Raw genomic sequence first — 17,291 nt, 5'->3', positions numbered from 1 at the left:
GATTTGCATGCAATGGAGGCAGTGCATGCAAATCTCGCTTATGAATATTCATTGTGGGTATTCTGAAAACCTGACTGGCTGGGTTGTCTCCAGGACCAATTTCTAAGACCATGGTACAAGGATTGAGTTTCCTATTATACGAGAGAGGTCGTTTTTTTTGTTGCTGAGAGAGATGTTCACCCAGTGGCGTAGCAAGGGCGGGGCGGTGGTGGCGGTCCGCCCCGGGTGTCAACGGGTGGAGGGGTGCTCTGCTGGCAAGTCCCTACCAGCTCCATCCACCCGGCAGCTGTGTGGTGCGGTGCGGTGCCTCGTGTCTGCGCTGCTGTAAGAGAAGAAAATTGCCCGTCGGCCCTTCCCTCACTCTGTCCCGCCCTCGAGGAAATAGGACGTTACATCAGAGGGCGGGACGGGACACAGTGAGGGAAGGGCTGACGAGGCGATTTTCTTCTTTTACAGCAGCGCAGAGTCGCGCGAGGCGCCGGGTGGATGGAGTTGGTAGGCAGGTGGGGACTGGGTCGTGGGGGGGGGGGGATGCTGTGTCGCCGTGTCACGCCAGGGGGGTGCTGTGTTTCCCTGCAGCCGGGGGGGGGGGGGGAGTGCACGCAGCAGCGATCCACCCCGGGTGACAGTGAACCACAGAATGCCACTGCGTTCACCTTGGGGGTCCCTCTGCCTCACAACTCTGGGTACAGTTTCTTAAACCAACAGTGGTTCCCAAACCTGGTCCTGGAGGCACCCCAGCTGGTCAGGTTTTCAGGATATCTACAATGAATATTGATGAGAGAGATTTGCATGCAGTGGAGGTTCGCCGTTGGAGCACGACAAAGGAGCGCTCTTTTGTGCGGACTTCGGGAAGTACATAAGTACATAAGTACATAAGTAGTGCCATACTGGGAAAGACCAAAGGTCCATCTAGCCCAGCATCCTGTCACCGACAGTGGCCAATCCAGGTCAAGGGCACCTGGCACGCTCCCCAAACGTAAAAACATTCCAGACAAGTTATACCTAAAAATGCGGAATTTTTCCAAGTCCATTTAATAGCGGTCTATGGACTTGTCCTTTAGGAATCTATCTAACCCCTTTTTAAACTCCGTCAAGCTAACCGCCCGTACCACGTTCTCTGGCAACGAATTCCAGAGTCTAATTACACGTTGGGTGAAGAAAAATTTTCTCCGATTCGTTTTAAATTTACCACACTGTAGCTTCAACTCATGCCCTCTAGTCCTAGTATTTTTGGATAGCGTGAACAGTCGCTTCACATCCACCCGATCCATTCCACTCATTATTTTATACACTTCTATCATATCTCCCCTCAGCCGTCTCTTCTCCAAGCTGAAAAGCCCTAGCCTTCTCAGCCTCTCTTCATAGGAAAGTTGTCCCATCCCCACTATCATTTTCGTCGCCCTTCGCTGTACCTTTTCCAATTCTACTACAGTGGGGGAAATAAGTATTTGATCCCTTGCTGATTTTGTAAGTTTGCCCACTGACAAAGACATGAGCAGCCCATAATTGAAGGGTAGGTTATTGGTAACAGTGAGAGATAGCACATCACAAATTAAATCCGGAAAATCACATTGTGGAAAGTATATGAATTTATTTGCATTCTGCAGAGGGAAATAAGTATTTGATCCCTCTGGCAAACAAGACCTAATACTTGGTGGCAAAACCCTTGTTGGCAAGCACAGCGGTCAGACGTCTTCTGTAGTTGATGATGAGGTTTGCACACATGTCAGGAGGAATTTTGGTCCACTCCTCTTTGCAGATCATCTCTAAATCATTAAGAGTTCTGGGCTGTCGCTTGGCAACTCGCAGCTTCAGCTCCCTCCATAAGTTTTCAATGGGATTAAGGTCTGGTGACTGGCTAGGCCACTCCATGACCCTAATGTGCTTCTTCCTGAGCCACTCCTTTGTTGCCTTGGCTGTATGTTTTGGGTCATTGTCGTGCTGGAAGACCCAGCCACGGCCCATTTTTAAGGCCCTGGCGGAGGGAAGGAGGTTGTCACTCAGAATTGTACGGTACATGGCCCCATCCATTCTCCCATTGATGCGGTGAAGTAGTCCTGTGCCCTTAGCAGAGAAACACCCCCAAAACATAACATTTCCACCTCCATGCTTGACAGTGGGGACGGTGTTCTTTGGGTCATAGGCAGCATTTCTCTTCCTCCAAACACGGCGAGTTGAGTTCATGCCAAAGAGCTCAATTTTTGTCTCATCTGACCACAGCACCTTCTCCCAATCACTCTCGGCATCATCCAGGTGTTCACTGGCAAACTTCAGACGGGCCGTCACATGTGCCTTCCGGAGCAGGGGGACCTTGCGGGCACTGCAGGATTGCAATCCGTTATGTCGTAATGTGTTACCAATGGTTTTCGTGGTGACAGTGGTCCCAGCTGCCTTGAGATCATTGACAAGTTCCCCCCTTGTAGTTGTAGGCTGATTTCTAACCTTCCTCATGATCAAGGATACCCCACGAGGTGAGATTTTGCGTGGAGCCCCAGATCTTTGTCGATTGACAGTCATTTTGTACTTCTTCCATTTTCTTACTATGGCACCAACAGTTGTCTCCTTCTCGCCCAGCGTCTTACTGATGGTTTTGTAGCCCATTCCAGCCTTGTGCAGGTGTATGATCTTGTCCCTGACATCCTTAGACAGCTCCTTGCTCTTGGCCATTTTGTAGAGGTTAGAGTCTGACTGATTCACTGAGTCTGTGGACAGGTGTCTTTCATACAGGTGACCATTGCCGACAGCTGTCTGTCATGCAGGTAACGAGTTGATTTGGAGCATCTACCTGGTCTGTAGGGGCCAGATCTCTTACTGGTTGGTGGGGGATCAAATACTTATTTCCCTCTGCAGAATGCAAATAAATTCATATACTTTCCACAATGTGATTTTCCGGATTTAATTTGTGATGTGCTATCTCTCACTGTTACCAATAACCTACCCTTCAATTATGGGCTGCTCATGTCTTTGTCAGTGGGCAAACTTACAAAATCAGCAAGGGATCAAATACTTATTTCCCCCACTGTATATCTTTTTTGAGATACGGAGACCAGTACTGAACACAATACTCCAGGTGCGGTCGCACCATGGAGCGATACAACGGCATTATAACATCCGCACACCTGGACTCCATACCCTTCCTAATAACACCCAACATTCTATTCGCTTTCCTAGCCGCAGCAGCACACTGAGCAGAAGGTTTCAGCGTATCATCGACGACGACACCCAGATCCCTTTCTTGATCCGTAACTCCTAACGCGGAACCTTGCAAGACGTAGCTATAATTCGGGTTCCTCTTACCCACATGCATCACTTTGCACTTGTCAACATTGAACTTCATCTGCCACTTGCACGCCCATTCTCCCAGTCTCGCAAGGTCCTCCTGTAATCGTTCACATTCCTCCTGCGACTTGACGACCCTGAATAATTTTGTGTCATCGGCGAATTTAATTACCTCACTAGTTATTCCCTAGGTCATTTATAAATACATTAAAAAGCAACGGACCCAGCACAGACCCCTGCGGGACCCCACTAACTACCCTCCTCCACTGAGAATACTGGCCACGCAATCCTACTCTCTGCTTCCTATCTTTCAACCAGTTCTTAATCCATAATAATACCCTACCTCCGATTCCATGACTCTGCAATTTCTTCAGGAGTCTTTCGTGCGGCACTTTGTCAAACACCTTCTGAAAATCCAGATATACAATATCAACCGGCTCCCCATTGTCCACATGTTTGCTTACCCCCTCAAAAAAATGCATTAGATTGGTGAGGCAAGACTTCCCTTCACTAAATCCGTGCTGACTTTGTCTCATCAGTCCATGTTTTTGTATATGCTCTGCAATTTTATTCTTAATAATAGCCTCCACCATCTTGCCCGGCACCGACGTCAGCCTTTTGAATAATGAAATTTTGTTTTGGTAATTATAGTTGATAAAATATATTTCAGTAATATTAGGAGAGGAAGATATGGTGCATTATAGAATATTTATCATCAGAAATAGGGAACTGAGGTCACCTGTTCGGAAAGGCATACCCTACTGACCCTCAGCTCCGCAACACAACAAATTTAAAGATCATATTGGACATTATTTACCCCTCCCTATCTCCAACCCTTATGTACCTAATTTACCTACCTACCTGTCCCCATCATTTAATTATATTTGTTCCTTTACCGATCTCAGCGATTGCCTATCGGTACTATGTAAGACACATTGAGTCTGCAAATGGGTGGAAAATTGTGCGATACAAATGTAACAAATAGTACATACAAATCTCTCTTGTTTTTATTACATTTGTACCCTGCGCTTTCCCACTCATGGCAGGCTCAATGCGGCTTACATGGGGCAATGGAGGGTTAAGTGACTTGCCCTGTGCCTGAAGTGGGAATCAAGCTCAGTTCCTCATGACCGCGCAGGCTTCTGCTTCTGTGAGTCTGACGTCCTGCACGTACGTGCAGGACGTCAGACTCACAGAAACAGAAGCCTGCGCAGCCTTCTACATGGAATGTTGCTAGTGGAATAGCAACATTCCATGTAGAATCTCTAATAGCAGCAACATTCCATGTGGAATCTCCAATAGTAGCAACATTCCATGTAGAATGTCCAATAGTATCTATTTTATTTTTGTTACATTTGTACCCTGCGCTTTCCCACTCATGGCAGGCTCAATGCGGCTTACATGGGGCAATGGAGGGTTAAGTGACTTGCCCAGAGTCACAAGGAGCTGCCTGTGCCTGAAGTGGGAATCAAACTCAGTTCCTCAGGACCAGAGTCCACCACCCTAACCACTAGGCCACTCTTCCACGCCATTCATTATGGATGTCCTGAAAACCTGATCGGCTGGGGTGCCTCCAGGATCAGGTTTGGGAACCACTGCACTAAGAGACATCAGCCATCTCTCACCAAAGCACCTAGCGGTGGGAAATAGCTTCTGCATATTTCAAAATGATTGGGGATATCAAACACAATTCAAATTCTCCCTCCCTGGACACAGTGAACGAGCTTGTTCGATATTTGGGGTGCTCAGCATCTACTGGGACCTGGAGAGCTGGCTGCTGCTTGGATATTTAAAAAAAAAAAAAAAAGTTAAATTAATGAAGGGTAGAGAGAGAAAACACCAAAGTATGCTCAGTCAGTGTTCTGAGAGATTACAGTTTGCAATATAAAAACTGAATTGCTCTTCCCTTGAGGTCTGGTGAAAATGGAGCAGATGGGGGGGGGGGGGGGTGGATGATGGGAAGGGGTAATATCTGTTGATACTGTTTTCACCTGGTTTTTGAGGTACTCATGACCTGTTCTCTCTGCAGTTCCTGCAGCTGCTCCCCAGCTCTCCCTGTCCAGCACATCAAGTGGAGATATTCAGGCCCTCTGGGTGCCTCTCGCTTCAGAGCTTAGCAATGGCAAAATCATCAAGTATAAAGTGGAATACTGCCCTCTGCAGGAAGGTAAGAGACCTTCGCATAGATCACTGGAAGGGCTCATATAGGACACAGCAGAGGTGCCTCTCCCTGTCCAGTTTACAGATCTATTTTTATTTCATTTGGATTTTCCTCACCTTTTTTTCAGTAGTGGCTGAAGGCGAGTTATTCAGGTATAGTGTATATTTCCATGTCGGCTTAAGTTTACTGCAATCCTGGAGGGCTGCAAACCAGTAATGCTTTCAGGCTATCCATAATGAATATTTTAGTTATTTATTTGGATTTTGCTCACTTCTTTTTCAGTAATAGCTCCAAGTGAGTTACGTTCAGGTGTAGTAAGTGTTTCCCTGTCCCTGGAGGGCTCATAATCCTTAAGTTTTGTACCTGTGGCACTGGAGGATGAAGTGATGTACCCAAGGTCATAAGGAGAATTTAGCTTCCCTGATTCTCAAGCCAGCTGCTCTAATCCTTAGGCTGCTCCTTCAGCTGTGTTTGTCATCAGTGTTGATGGTAAACAGTACAGAAGCACCCCGAGCCACAGTTTATGGACTCAGTATAAACAGGAGAATGAACTTTCAAAAGTTTCAAAGGAATGTCACAAAGAGAAGGTGAATTTTTCATTGCTTGGTACTGGCTGCTGAACGTTTGATCTGGCACTGCAGTCCAGGGCACCCTCTGTTGATAAGTCACATTAAAAAAATGAAACGTAGTTTTTCTGTATCTCTTGCCCCCTGTTTACTACTCGTACTCCAGTGTTTTTTAACCTGCTCACTGCCGGAGGCCAAATTAGACCTGGATATTCAATGCTGGGCCTTGTCTGGGCACCAACATTGATTATACGGTTGAGCAGTAATACCTGGAAGTTACGTGGCTACAGCTGATATTCTGTGCCACTCCTGCATAGCGAAACCTGGCAGATAGGGCTGCTATTTACATATATTGTGTTCAATTCTGGTCATCGCATCTCAAAAAAGATAGAGTGGAATTAGAAAAGGTACAGAGAAGGGCAACGAAAATGATAAAGGGGATGGGACGACTTCCCTGTGAGGAAAGGCTGAATTGGCTAGGGCTCTTCAGCTTGGAGAAAGACGGCTGGGAGGAGATATGATAGAGGTTTATAAAATAATGAGTGGAGTGGAATGGGTAAATGTGAATCGTTTATTTACTTTTTCCAAAAATACTAGGACTAGGGGGCATGCGATGAAGCTGCAAAGTAGTAAATTTAAAATGAATCAGAGAAAATGTTTCTTCACTCAACATGTAATTAAACTCTAGAATTTGTTGCCAGAGAATGTGGTAAAGGCGGTTAGCTTAGCGGGGTTTAAAAAGGTTTGGACAGCTTCCTAAAGGAAAAGTCCATAGACCATTATTAAAATGAACTTGGGAAAATACACTGCTTATTTCTGGGATAAGGGAAATGGGACTTGATATACCGCCTTTCTGAGGTTTTTGCAACTACATTCAAAGTGGTTTACATATATTCAGGTACTTATTTTGTACCTGGGGCAGTGGAGGGTTAAGTGACTTGCCCAGAGTCACAAGAAGCTGCAGTGGGAATTGAACTCAGTTCCCCAGGATCAAAGTCCACTGCACTAACCACTAGGCTACTCCTCCACTCCAGCATAAAATGTATTGTACTGTTTTGGGATCTTGCCAGGTACTTGTGACCTGGATTGGCCACTGTTGGAAACAGGAAGCTGGGCTTCATGGGCCTTTGATCTGTCCCAGTATGGCAATACTTATGTACTTATTGTCCAGCATTGAATATTGTCGGTGGCTGCATGACTTCCAGGCTGCCCTGGCATTGCCCAGAAAGTGCTGCATGGTCAGAAGAGATATTCATCAGTGCTGCCCACTTAAACGCCACTGAATATCTTCTGTCCACCCTCTCAGCATGGTTTGAATGGGCAGGAGGAGCCTGTCCTGCCTGGTTAAGCCCTTTTGAATATTGGGTCCAATGTAATTCAGTCTCGGTTACTGTAGAGGTTTATGGATTAGGAAGGTCAGGATGATTTTCTTTCCTAAACTGACATCATTACACGTGTCAAAATAAATGTGCTTGACAGAGTACAAATAAAAAAAGTTCTACTTGTATTCATGCGTGTTAGCTTATAGTCTGAAACAGCGTAACATGGAGGATTCTGGGTAAAGGCAAGCAGGTTATGTTTAGCTGGACAGTGTCACATTTTCTTAGAACTGTACACACCTCATGCATTCCCCACACGGATCATAAGATACATAGGTGTAGCTTTCTTAGAACTGCACACAGGTATCATGCATTCCCCACATGAATCATAAGACACATACGTGTAGCATTCTTAGAACTGCGCACACGCATTCCTCACATGAATCATAAGACACATACGTGTAGCTTTCTTAGAACTGCACACAGGTATCATGCATTCCCCACATGAATCATAAGACACATACATGTAGCTTTCTTAGAACTGCGCACACGCATTCCTCACATGAATCATAAGACACATACGTGTAGCTTTCTTAGAACTGCGCACATGCATTCCCCACATGAATCATAAGACACATACGTGTAGCTTTCTTAGAAATGCGCACACGCATCATGCATTCCCCACATGAATCATAAGACACATACGTGTAGCTTTCTTAGAACTGCGCACACGCATCATGCATTCTCCACAGGGATCACAGAACACATACGTGTAGCTTAGAACTGCGCACATGCATCATGCATTCCCCACACGAATCATAAGACACATACGTGTAGCTTTCTTAGAACTGCACACAGGTATCATGCATTCCCCACATGAATCATAAGACATATGTGTAGCTTTCTTAGAACTATGCACATGCATCATGCATTCTCCACAGGGATCACAGAACACATGCGTGTAGCTTAGAACTGCGCACACGCATCATGCATTCCCCACATGAATCATAAGACACATACTTGTAGCTTTCTTAGAACTGAGCACACGCATCATGCATTCTCCACAGGGATCACAGAACACATGCGTGTAGCTTAGAACTGTGCACACGCATCATGCATTCCCCACATGAATCATAAGACACATACGTGTAGCTTTCTTAGAACTGCGCACACGCATTCCCCACATGAATCATAAGACACATACGTGTAGCTTTCTTAGAAATGTGCACATGCATCATGCATTCCCCACATGAATCATAAGACACGTGTAGCTTTCTTAGAACTGCGCACACGCATCATGCATTCTCCACATGAATCATAAGACACATACATGTAGCTTTCTTAGAACTGCGCACACGCATTCCTCACATGAATCATAAGACACATACGTGTAGCTTTCTTAGAAATGCGCACACGCATCATGCATTCCCCACATGAATCATAAGACACGTGTAGCTTTCTTAGAACTGCGCACACGCATCATGCATTCTCCACAGGGATCACAGAACACATGCGTGTAGCTTAGAACTGTGCACACGCATCATGCATTCCCCACATGAATCATAAGACACATACGTGTAGCTTTCTTAGAACTGCGCACACGCATTCCCCACATGAATCATAAGACACATACGTGTAGCTTTCTTAGAAATGTGCACATGCATCATGCATTCCCCACATGAATCATAAGACACGTGTAGCTTTCTTAGAACTGCGCACACGCATCATGCATTCTCCACATGAATCATAAGACACATACATGTAGCTTTCTTAGAACTGCGCACACGCATTCCTCACATGAATCATAAGACACATACGTGTAGCTTTCTTAGAAATGCGCACACGCATCATGCATTCCCCACATGAATCATAAGACACGTGTAGCTTTCTTAGAACTGCACACAGGTATCATGCATTCCCCACATGAATCATAAGACATATGTGTAGCTTTCTTAGAACTATGCACATGCATCATGCATTCCCCACATGAATCATAAGACACATACGTGTAGCTTTCTTAGAACTGCACACACGCATTCCCCACATGAATCATAAGACAAATACTTGTAGCTTTCTTAGAACTGAGCACACGCATCATGCATTCTCCACAGGGATCACAGAACACATGCGTGTAGCTTAGAACTGTGCACACACATCATGCATTCCCCACATGAATCATAAGACACATACGTGTAGCTTTCTTATAACTGCGCACACGCATTCCCCACATGAATCATAAGACACATACGTGTAGCTTTCTTAGAACTGCACACACGCATTCCCCACATGAATCATAAGACACATACGTGTAGCTTTCTTAGAAATGTGCACACACATCATGCATTCCCCACATGAATCATAAGACAAGTGTAGCTTTCTTAGAACTGCACACAGGTATCATGCATTCCCCACATGAATCATAAGACACATACGTGTAGCTTTCTTAGAACTGCGCACACGCATTCCCCACATGAATCATAAGACACATACGTGTAGCTTTCTTAGAACTGTGCACACGCATTCCCCACATGAATCGTAAGACACATATGTGTAGCTTTCTTAGAACTGCACACAGGTATCATGCATTCCCCACATGAATCATAAGACACATACGTGTAGCTTTCTTAGAACTGCGCACATGCATCATGCATTCCCCACATGAATCATAAGACACGTGTAGCTTTCTTAGAAGTACACACATGCCTCATACATTCCCTACAGGGATCACAGGACATGTATCTGTAGCTTGTCACCAAGACCGGTCACTGGCTTACCTCTCCTTTCCCTCTACCCTCTTCCTCACAGCAGGCCAGATCTCCACCGTAGAACTTCCAGCAAATCAAACACAAGTGATGCTGCGATCCCTTCAGGCCCACCAGGAGTACAAGGTGCGAATCGCAGCCGGCACTGCGGTGGGGTACGGCACTCCTTCTGAATGGACCCAACATCGCACCCCCAACAGGAAGAACCAAACACATGGTATGGAGCCTTCACAGCAAGGGAGGGACGATGCAGAAGCACAGTTCCGAGGGGCAGGGGAGACTCCAGTAATGGGGTCAGGAATTTAGCTGTTTGGATTACAATAGAGCTATGTTTGATTTTGGCTTCTTTTCCTAGTTCCGTTGGCGCCTACTGACTTGAAGGTCAAAGCACGGATGGAGTCGCTTTTGGTGATGTGGCAGCCGCCGGCTAACCATACCAAGATATCTGGGTACAAGCTCTATCACCGGAAAGGGGGCAACGAGGGACCAGCCAACCAGAGCCTGGCCGAGACTAACAGAAATGGAAGTTGGGGTGTGGGCCCCAGAAAGATAAAGAAGAAAAAAAAAGAGTTTGAAATAACTGGATTAGGTCAGTAATATGTGTGGGAGAGGCAGTCTCCCCATAATCCCGAGTTCTGGTCCCCGCTGCCTCCTGCAATCTAAGAATGGTTTTCTGATTTTGTAACAGGGTGCTCACCTGTTTTAGAACGGAAGGCATAGCCTGCACATTCCAGTGCACAGAATTCCACCTGTAAATGTGTTTTCCTGAAATATGCCCGTACATTGCAATGCTGCTAGTACATAAGTATATAAGTATTGCCATACTGGGAAAGACCAAAGGTCCATCAAGCCCAGCATCCTGTTTCCAACAGTGGCCAATCCAGGTCACAAATACCTGGCAAGATCCCAAAAACAGTACAATACATTTTATACTGCTTATCCCAGAAATAGTGGATTTTCCCCAAGTCCATTTAATAACAGTCTATGGACTTTTCCTTTAGGAAGCCAACCAAAACCTTTTTAAAACTCTGCTAAGCTAACCGCCTTTACCACATTCCAGTGGCGTAGCAAGGGGGAGCGGGGGAGGCAGTCCGCCCAGGTGTCAGCTCAAGGGGCGTGCTCCCTGCCAGCTCCCCGCCCCGGGTGCAGCACGATGACACCCCCCCTCGGCGCATCAACACCCCCAGACCCAGTGCCTACCTTCAGCTCCGTCCAACTAGCTCCCGCACCCTACCTTTAAAGAAATCTCGGAAGCCGAGGTGAGGCGCAGCGCCTCGCACCTGCATGTAAAAGAAGTGTGGATCGTTTCATCGGGCCTTCCCTCACTCTGTCTGTCCCGCCCTCCGCTGACGCAACTTCCTATTTCCGCAATTCCAGGACAGACAGAGTGAGGGAAGGCCCAATGAGACGATCCACACTTCTTTTACATGCAGGCGCAAGGTGCTGCGCCTCGCCACACCACGGCTTCTGAGATTTCTTTAAAGGTAGGGTGCAGGAGCTGGTTGGACGAAGTTGAGGAGGGTAGGCACTGGGTCGGCTGGAGGGGTGTTGATGTGCCGAGGGGGGGGATCATCATGCTGCACCCGGGGGGGGGGGGGGTGCAACGGCGAACCGCCCCGAGTGGCAGCCCCCCTTGCTACGCCACTGCCACATTCTCTGGCAACGAATTCCAGAGTTTAATTACACGTTGAGTGAAGAAAACTTTTCTCCAATTCGTTTTAAATTTACTACATTGTAGCTTCATCGCATGCCCCCTAGTCCTAGTATTTTTGGAAAGCGTGAACAGACGCTTTACATCTACCCGTTCAACTCCACTCATTATTTTATAGACCTCTATCATATCTCCCCTCAGCCAAACAATGTTCCCAGGAATGCAGATGGAGTCATTCAGGGGCCCAACGCGCACCAAAATGGACTTGCCGCCCCGCTCGTGTGCTAATTTCATTTTTAGTGCGAGTCCGATACGCGTGGCTGAATAACTTTCAGATGCGCATATCGGAGGCGTGCCAAGTGGCGTTTGACGGGCGTAGGTCATTACCACCCGGTTAGCGTGTGAGACTTTACAGCTAGGTCAATGGCTGGCGGTAAGGTCGCAGACCCAAAATGGACACACGGCAATTTTGATTTTGCCACATGTCCATTTTTGGCAAAATTTTCTTTAAAAAAGGCCTTTTTTTACAGGCGCGCTGAAAAACTGATCGACGCACGCCCAAAACCCGCTCCTACACTACTGCAAGCCATTTTTTCAGTGCACCTTAGTAAAAGGACCCCTTGGTTTTGGAAAACCCTCTTTCATGTGTGAAGAATCTTCATAAAATTACCCCCACAAGTTATGCAGCTGATGTCGCTAAGGAGGGTTCCATCCCCAAAGAGCTTAGTCTTTTATTTCAATTTACCATAGTTCACCCTCTGGAGGTAAGAAACGTGCAAAACTGCAGCCAGAAGCGGTGGACAATTTCACCCCACTGAAAACCAAATACAGCAGCTTTCAGGATAGATTTCAAATCCAGTCTGTTAATGATTGACCTACCAACTAGAAACACATCCGAATCAACACGAACGTACCTAAATCTCCACCACCACTAACTACCACTGGATTTGGCCACAGTCACTGCTCTCTGCCCCATGTAAGGATCCAACCCCTCTTTCTGCTCTTGTATTGTAGACCCCCAGGTGAAGAAAGAGCTCCCTCTGCCTCCCACCCATGTCCACGTTGAGCCAAACAGCTCAACCTCCGTGTGGTTAAGGTGGAAGAAGCCAGGCTTGAGCAGCACAAAGATCTCCAGTTATACCGTGCGCTGCAGCCCCCGGGGGATGAAAAACACTTCACTGGTGACTTACTACGCCAGGTAATAATGCGTCGGCATGTGGAGGGCTAGCGAAGGTTCTCCTGAGTACCAGTCTGTGGGAATAAAACTGGGCTTCCAGAACCCTAGCAGATGTATGGCCCCGTCAGAATCACCAACGCTGGGGGGGAGGGAGGGAGCAAATGAGGCCCCCCCCCTGATGGAATGCTTTCTTTTGATAGCACGGAGGAAGCTCTTCTCATTGGTGGCTTGAAACCTTACACAAAGTACGAATTTGCAGTTCGATCCGACGGTGTCGGGATTGAGGGACCCTTCGGGAGCACAGTGGAGAGATTCACCCTTCCGGACCGTAAGTAAAATGACGGGGGAGGGGACTAGTCCACTCCTAGCACAGAAGTGGTGCATTCAGAGATTGCTGTGAAATTTGGGGGCAAGTATTACCCCTCCCCCCATAGTTGCAAAATGTGTGGGTACATTCCTACGATGGACTTTGTGCCAGTTTCCAACACACTCCCCAAGCTAAAACTTCTTATGGACGCTTACGTCTCTATTTCTGGTCCCAGGTCAACCTCCGCATGGTGTGGGAAAAAGCATGAGCCCTGTTGCATAACTCTGGGAGGACTGTTTGCAGATAACCCATTTCCTTAGGAAAAGCACTGTTTTACCTATACATATAGCTGTGAACATTTCCTTACCTTAAGTCCTGGAAAGGTCAAGCTAGGAGAGGCCTGAGGAGTCCAATTCATCCCTCACAAAAGCCTCCAGGGATGGAGATTCAGCCACCTAATGAATGAAATCAGATTCCTTAAATGATTTTCAGTTCAAATAATAGCAAGGCTTTTTCTTGTGGTGGGTCCCCTGGTGGCCTGTGTGCTTGCAGCTCAAGAGAGCTTTCCTTGCCACCTACAGTGGAAGAGTAGGCCTGGTTCAATTCCCACTGCAGCTCCTGGCGACTCTGGGAAAGTCTATGGCCCCAGGTACAAAATGAGTCCCTTATATGTTGTGAGCTCCGCCGAGCGCATCCCAGGACGCCCTGGGCAGGGCTGGGCACCGCCATTTTCAAGGTGGCGCCGATGGAAGGGGAGGGAGGCCACCTCCCTCCTCCAATGAAAGTAGGGGGTGGGGAAGGGCCACTAGACCACCAGGTCGGGGGGGGGGGGGGGAGGGAGGAATTGACTCGCGGCTCACTGGGCCACCAGGGCTGCATGTGAGGGGTTGCCATGGGGGATTAGGGTGACTGCAGACCCACTGGATCTCCAGCCCCCTTGAACCTATGTCAGAGGGGGGGTCAGGGGACTGTGGGGGTTTGACTCTCGGCCCACTGGGCCACCAAGGTTCTATTTGAGGGATGCTAGGGGTCAGGGACCGGACGTTCACCGGACCTCCAGCCCCCGTGTCGCTTGGCTCGGGGTAAGGGTACTTGGGGTCTGGTGGTCCCATTGACCTCCAGCCCCAGTGTTTGACAGGTCTGGGCTTCTGACAGACCAGACCTCTCACACAAGTGCGGGAGGATTGTGCCTGAGCGCATGCTCAGGATAATCCTCCCGCACTTTACCCTTTGATCAGAGATAAGTGGAGGAGTGGCCTAGTGGTTAGGGTGGTGGACTTTGGTCCTGGGGAACTGGGTTCGATTCCCACTGCAGGCACAGGCAGCTCCTTGTGACTCTGGGCAAGTCACTTAACCCTCCATTGCCCCAAGTAAGCCGCAATGAGCCTGCCATGATTGGGGAAAGCGCAGGGTACAAATGTAACAAAAATAAAATAGATACTATTGGAGATTCTACATGGAATGTTGCTATTCCACTAGCAACATTCCATGCTTCTGTTTCTGTGAGTCTGACGTCCGCAGCACGTCAGACTCGCAGAAGCCTGCGCAGCCACATTGGTGATCTGCAAGAGCCGACTTCTATATGGAATGTTGCTAGTGGAATAAGTAAGCCGCATTGAGCCTGCCATGAGTGGGAAAGCGCGGGGTACAAATGTAACAAAAATAAAATAGATACTATTGGAGATTGTACATGGACTGTTGCTACTCTTTGAGATTCTACATGGAATGTTGCTATTCCACTAGCAACATTCCATGTAGAAGCCTGCGTGGCCACATTGGTGATCTGCAAGGGCCGACTTCTACATGGAATGTTGCTAGTGGAATAGCAACATTCCATGTAGAATCTCAAATAGTAGCAACAGTGGAGGAGTGGCCTAGTGGTTAGGGTGGTGGACTTTGGTCCTGGGGAACTGAGGAACTGAGTTCGATTCCCACTTCAGGCACAGGCAGCGCCTTGTGACTCTGGGCAAGTCACTTAACCCTCCATTGCCCCATGTAAGCCGCATTGAGCCTGCTATGAGTGGGAAAGCGCAGGGTACAAATGTAACATAAATAAAATAGATACTATTGGAGATTCTACATGGAATGTTGCTATTCCACTAGCAACATTCCATGTAGAAGGCTGCGCAGGCTTCTGTTTCTGTGAGTCTGACGTCCTGCACGTACGTGCAGGACGTCAGACTCATGGAAGCAGAAGCCTGCGTGGCCACATTGGTGATCTGCAAGGGCCGACTTCTCTAGTGGAATAGCAACATTCCATGTAGAATCTCCAATAGTAGCAACAGTGGAGGAGTGGCCTAGTGGTTAGGGTGGTGGACTTTGGTCCTGAGGAACTGAGTTTGATTCCCACTTCAGGCACAGGCAGCTCCTTGTGACTCTGGGCAAGTCACTTAACCCTCCATTGCCCCATGTAAGCCGCATTGAGCCTGCCATGAGTGGGAAAGTGCAGGGTACAAATGTAATAAAATAAATAAAGTAGTATTTGAATTAAAAAAATACATTGTAAATGCCTTTTTATGTGTAATTAAAAGTCAGATAAAGTGATTCTCAACCCAGTCCTCAGGGCACAGAAAGGCCAGTCTGCTTTTCAGAATATCCACAAGTAATATGCATCAGAGAGATTTGCATGGACTGCCTCCTTAGTATGCAAATCTCTCTCATGCATATTCATTGTGGATTGCCTGAAAACCCGACTAGCTGGGTGTGCCCTGAGGACTGGGTTGAGAAGCCTGCTACAGAAGGGGCATCTGGGTGCAGATCCAAAGTTCAGGTGTAATCAGTCATACATTGGAAAATACAAAGATAAATATCAGTGTTTCGATGACACCTTTGTGGTGGGAAAGGGATGTCGCAAATGTAATGTAAAGTAAATGTTTGAAACCAGAGATGTCAAGTCACTCGGTTCCAGGCTGGAGCCCTTTTGGCCAGGCCTGGTTTTGAATTTACATTCCAAGCTCTAGCGTACCAAGAGTGGACAGTGGGGTGGTCGGCAAGGGGGTGCATGGAGCAGGTCCCTTGCCCCCTCTGATGTCAATTTCCTGTTCCTGGGCAGGGGGCCGGCAGAGTTGGCAGCTACGTCACGCACCCCCTTGCTCAGAGGAGGGAGGTGCTCCACCCTGGGTGGCATCTGAGGTAGGTAATGCCGCTGATTCCAAGGCATTGTGGGATTTTTAGTGCCTGATTCTGCCAATTGAAACCAGTGCTGCAAGTCCCATAATGCACCAGGATGGGGTGGTCAGAAATCCAGGACTGCCCTACAATCTCCATCCTGGAACTGGGTAACTCGGTATCTCTGTGTTCGGTGGTTATGAGTGTGCATCTTTAAATAAAAAAAATCAGAGAAGCTGGGAAAGGAGTCCACATCTCCGGACTGCCCAGAAGTCCCTTCCTAGGCTCATTATGAGCAGACTGGCCACAAGGTTCCTGGATTCTTTCTTGAGTCCTTCACTCATCAGTCTTTCTGCTTGACTGCTGGCCTCCAGTCTGATAAACATTGTCCCTCTACCTGTGCTTGGCAAATGAATAGGGTTACCATATGGCTCCAGAAAAAGGAGGACGGATTGAGCCAGCCGGGTTTTACTTCCATTGCTTTCAATGGAAAGCAATTGCGCCAGCCGGGTTTTACTTCCATTGCTTTCAATGGAAAGCAATGGAAGTAAAACCCGGCTGGCTCAATCCGTCCTCCTTTTTCTGGAGCCATATGGTAACCCTACAAATGAACAGATGCAGAGCTACCAAGTTACCCATTCCAGAAGGGAGACTTTTTGGCCAGTCCTGCTTTTAAACTTAACGCCCAAAGCAGTGTAATATTTGTAGACCATGATTCTGTGCTGTTCTAGGCAAAGTGTAGTGTAGCTTAAACAGCCAGCTAAACCATCTCCAAGTAGAAGCTCTACCAGCAGACTCTCAATTCTTAAGCAAATCTTCTTTATTGTAGTACTCAGAAAAACAAAGAAAATCCAATTTACAGTTCAGTTGCTTGGACAGAATTGTTGCCTTCTGCACGTAGAGTCTGTATCTAGCCACCTCAGAGGCAAGAAGATGGCCAGAACCTCAGCCCAGCTGA

The 17,291-nt window shown here is 47.4% G+C and overlaps 1 protein-coding gene across 1 annotated transcript in view; it reads left to right on the top strand.

The window, feature by feature from the left end:
* Positions 1–17,291, top strand: part of IGDCC4 (immunoglobulin superfamily DCC subclass member 4) — a 144,268-nt gene that overhangs the window by 85,478 nt on the left and 41,499 nt on the right. The window contains exons 9-13 of the mRNA XM_030189779.1: positions 5,312–5,449; positions 10,134–10,307; positions 10,446–10,679; positions 12,756–12,939; positions 13,119–13,246. Of these exons, the coding sequence (XP_030045639.1) occupies positions 5,312–5,449; positions 10,134–10,307; positions 10,446–10,679; positions 12,756–12,939; positions 13,119–13,246 (858 nt within the window). The remainder of the gene's footprint in view (positions 1–5,311; positions 5,450–10,133; positions 10,308–10,445; positions 10,680–12,755; positions 12,940–13,118; positions 13,247–17,291) is intronic.

Source organism: Microcaecilia unicolor, chromosome 1 (assembly GCF_901765095.1).
Source record: "Microcaecilia unicolor chromosome 1, aMicUni1.1, whole genome shotgun sequence".
NCBI lineage: Eukaryota > Metazoa > Chordata > Amphibia > Gymnophiona > Siphonopidae > Microcaecilia > Microcaecilia unicolor.
This window is presented reverse-complemented; position numbering and strand designations above follow the sequence as displayed.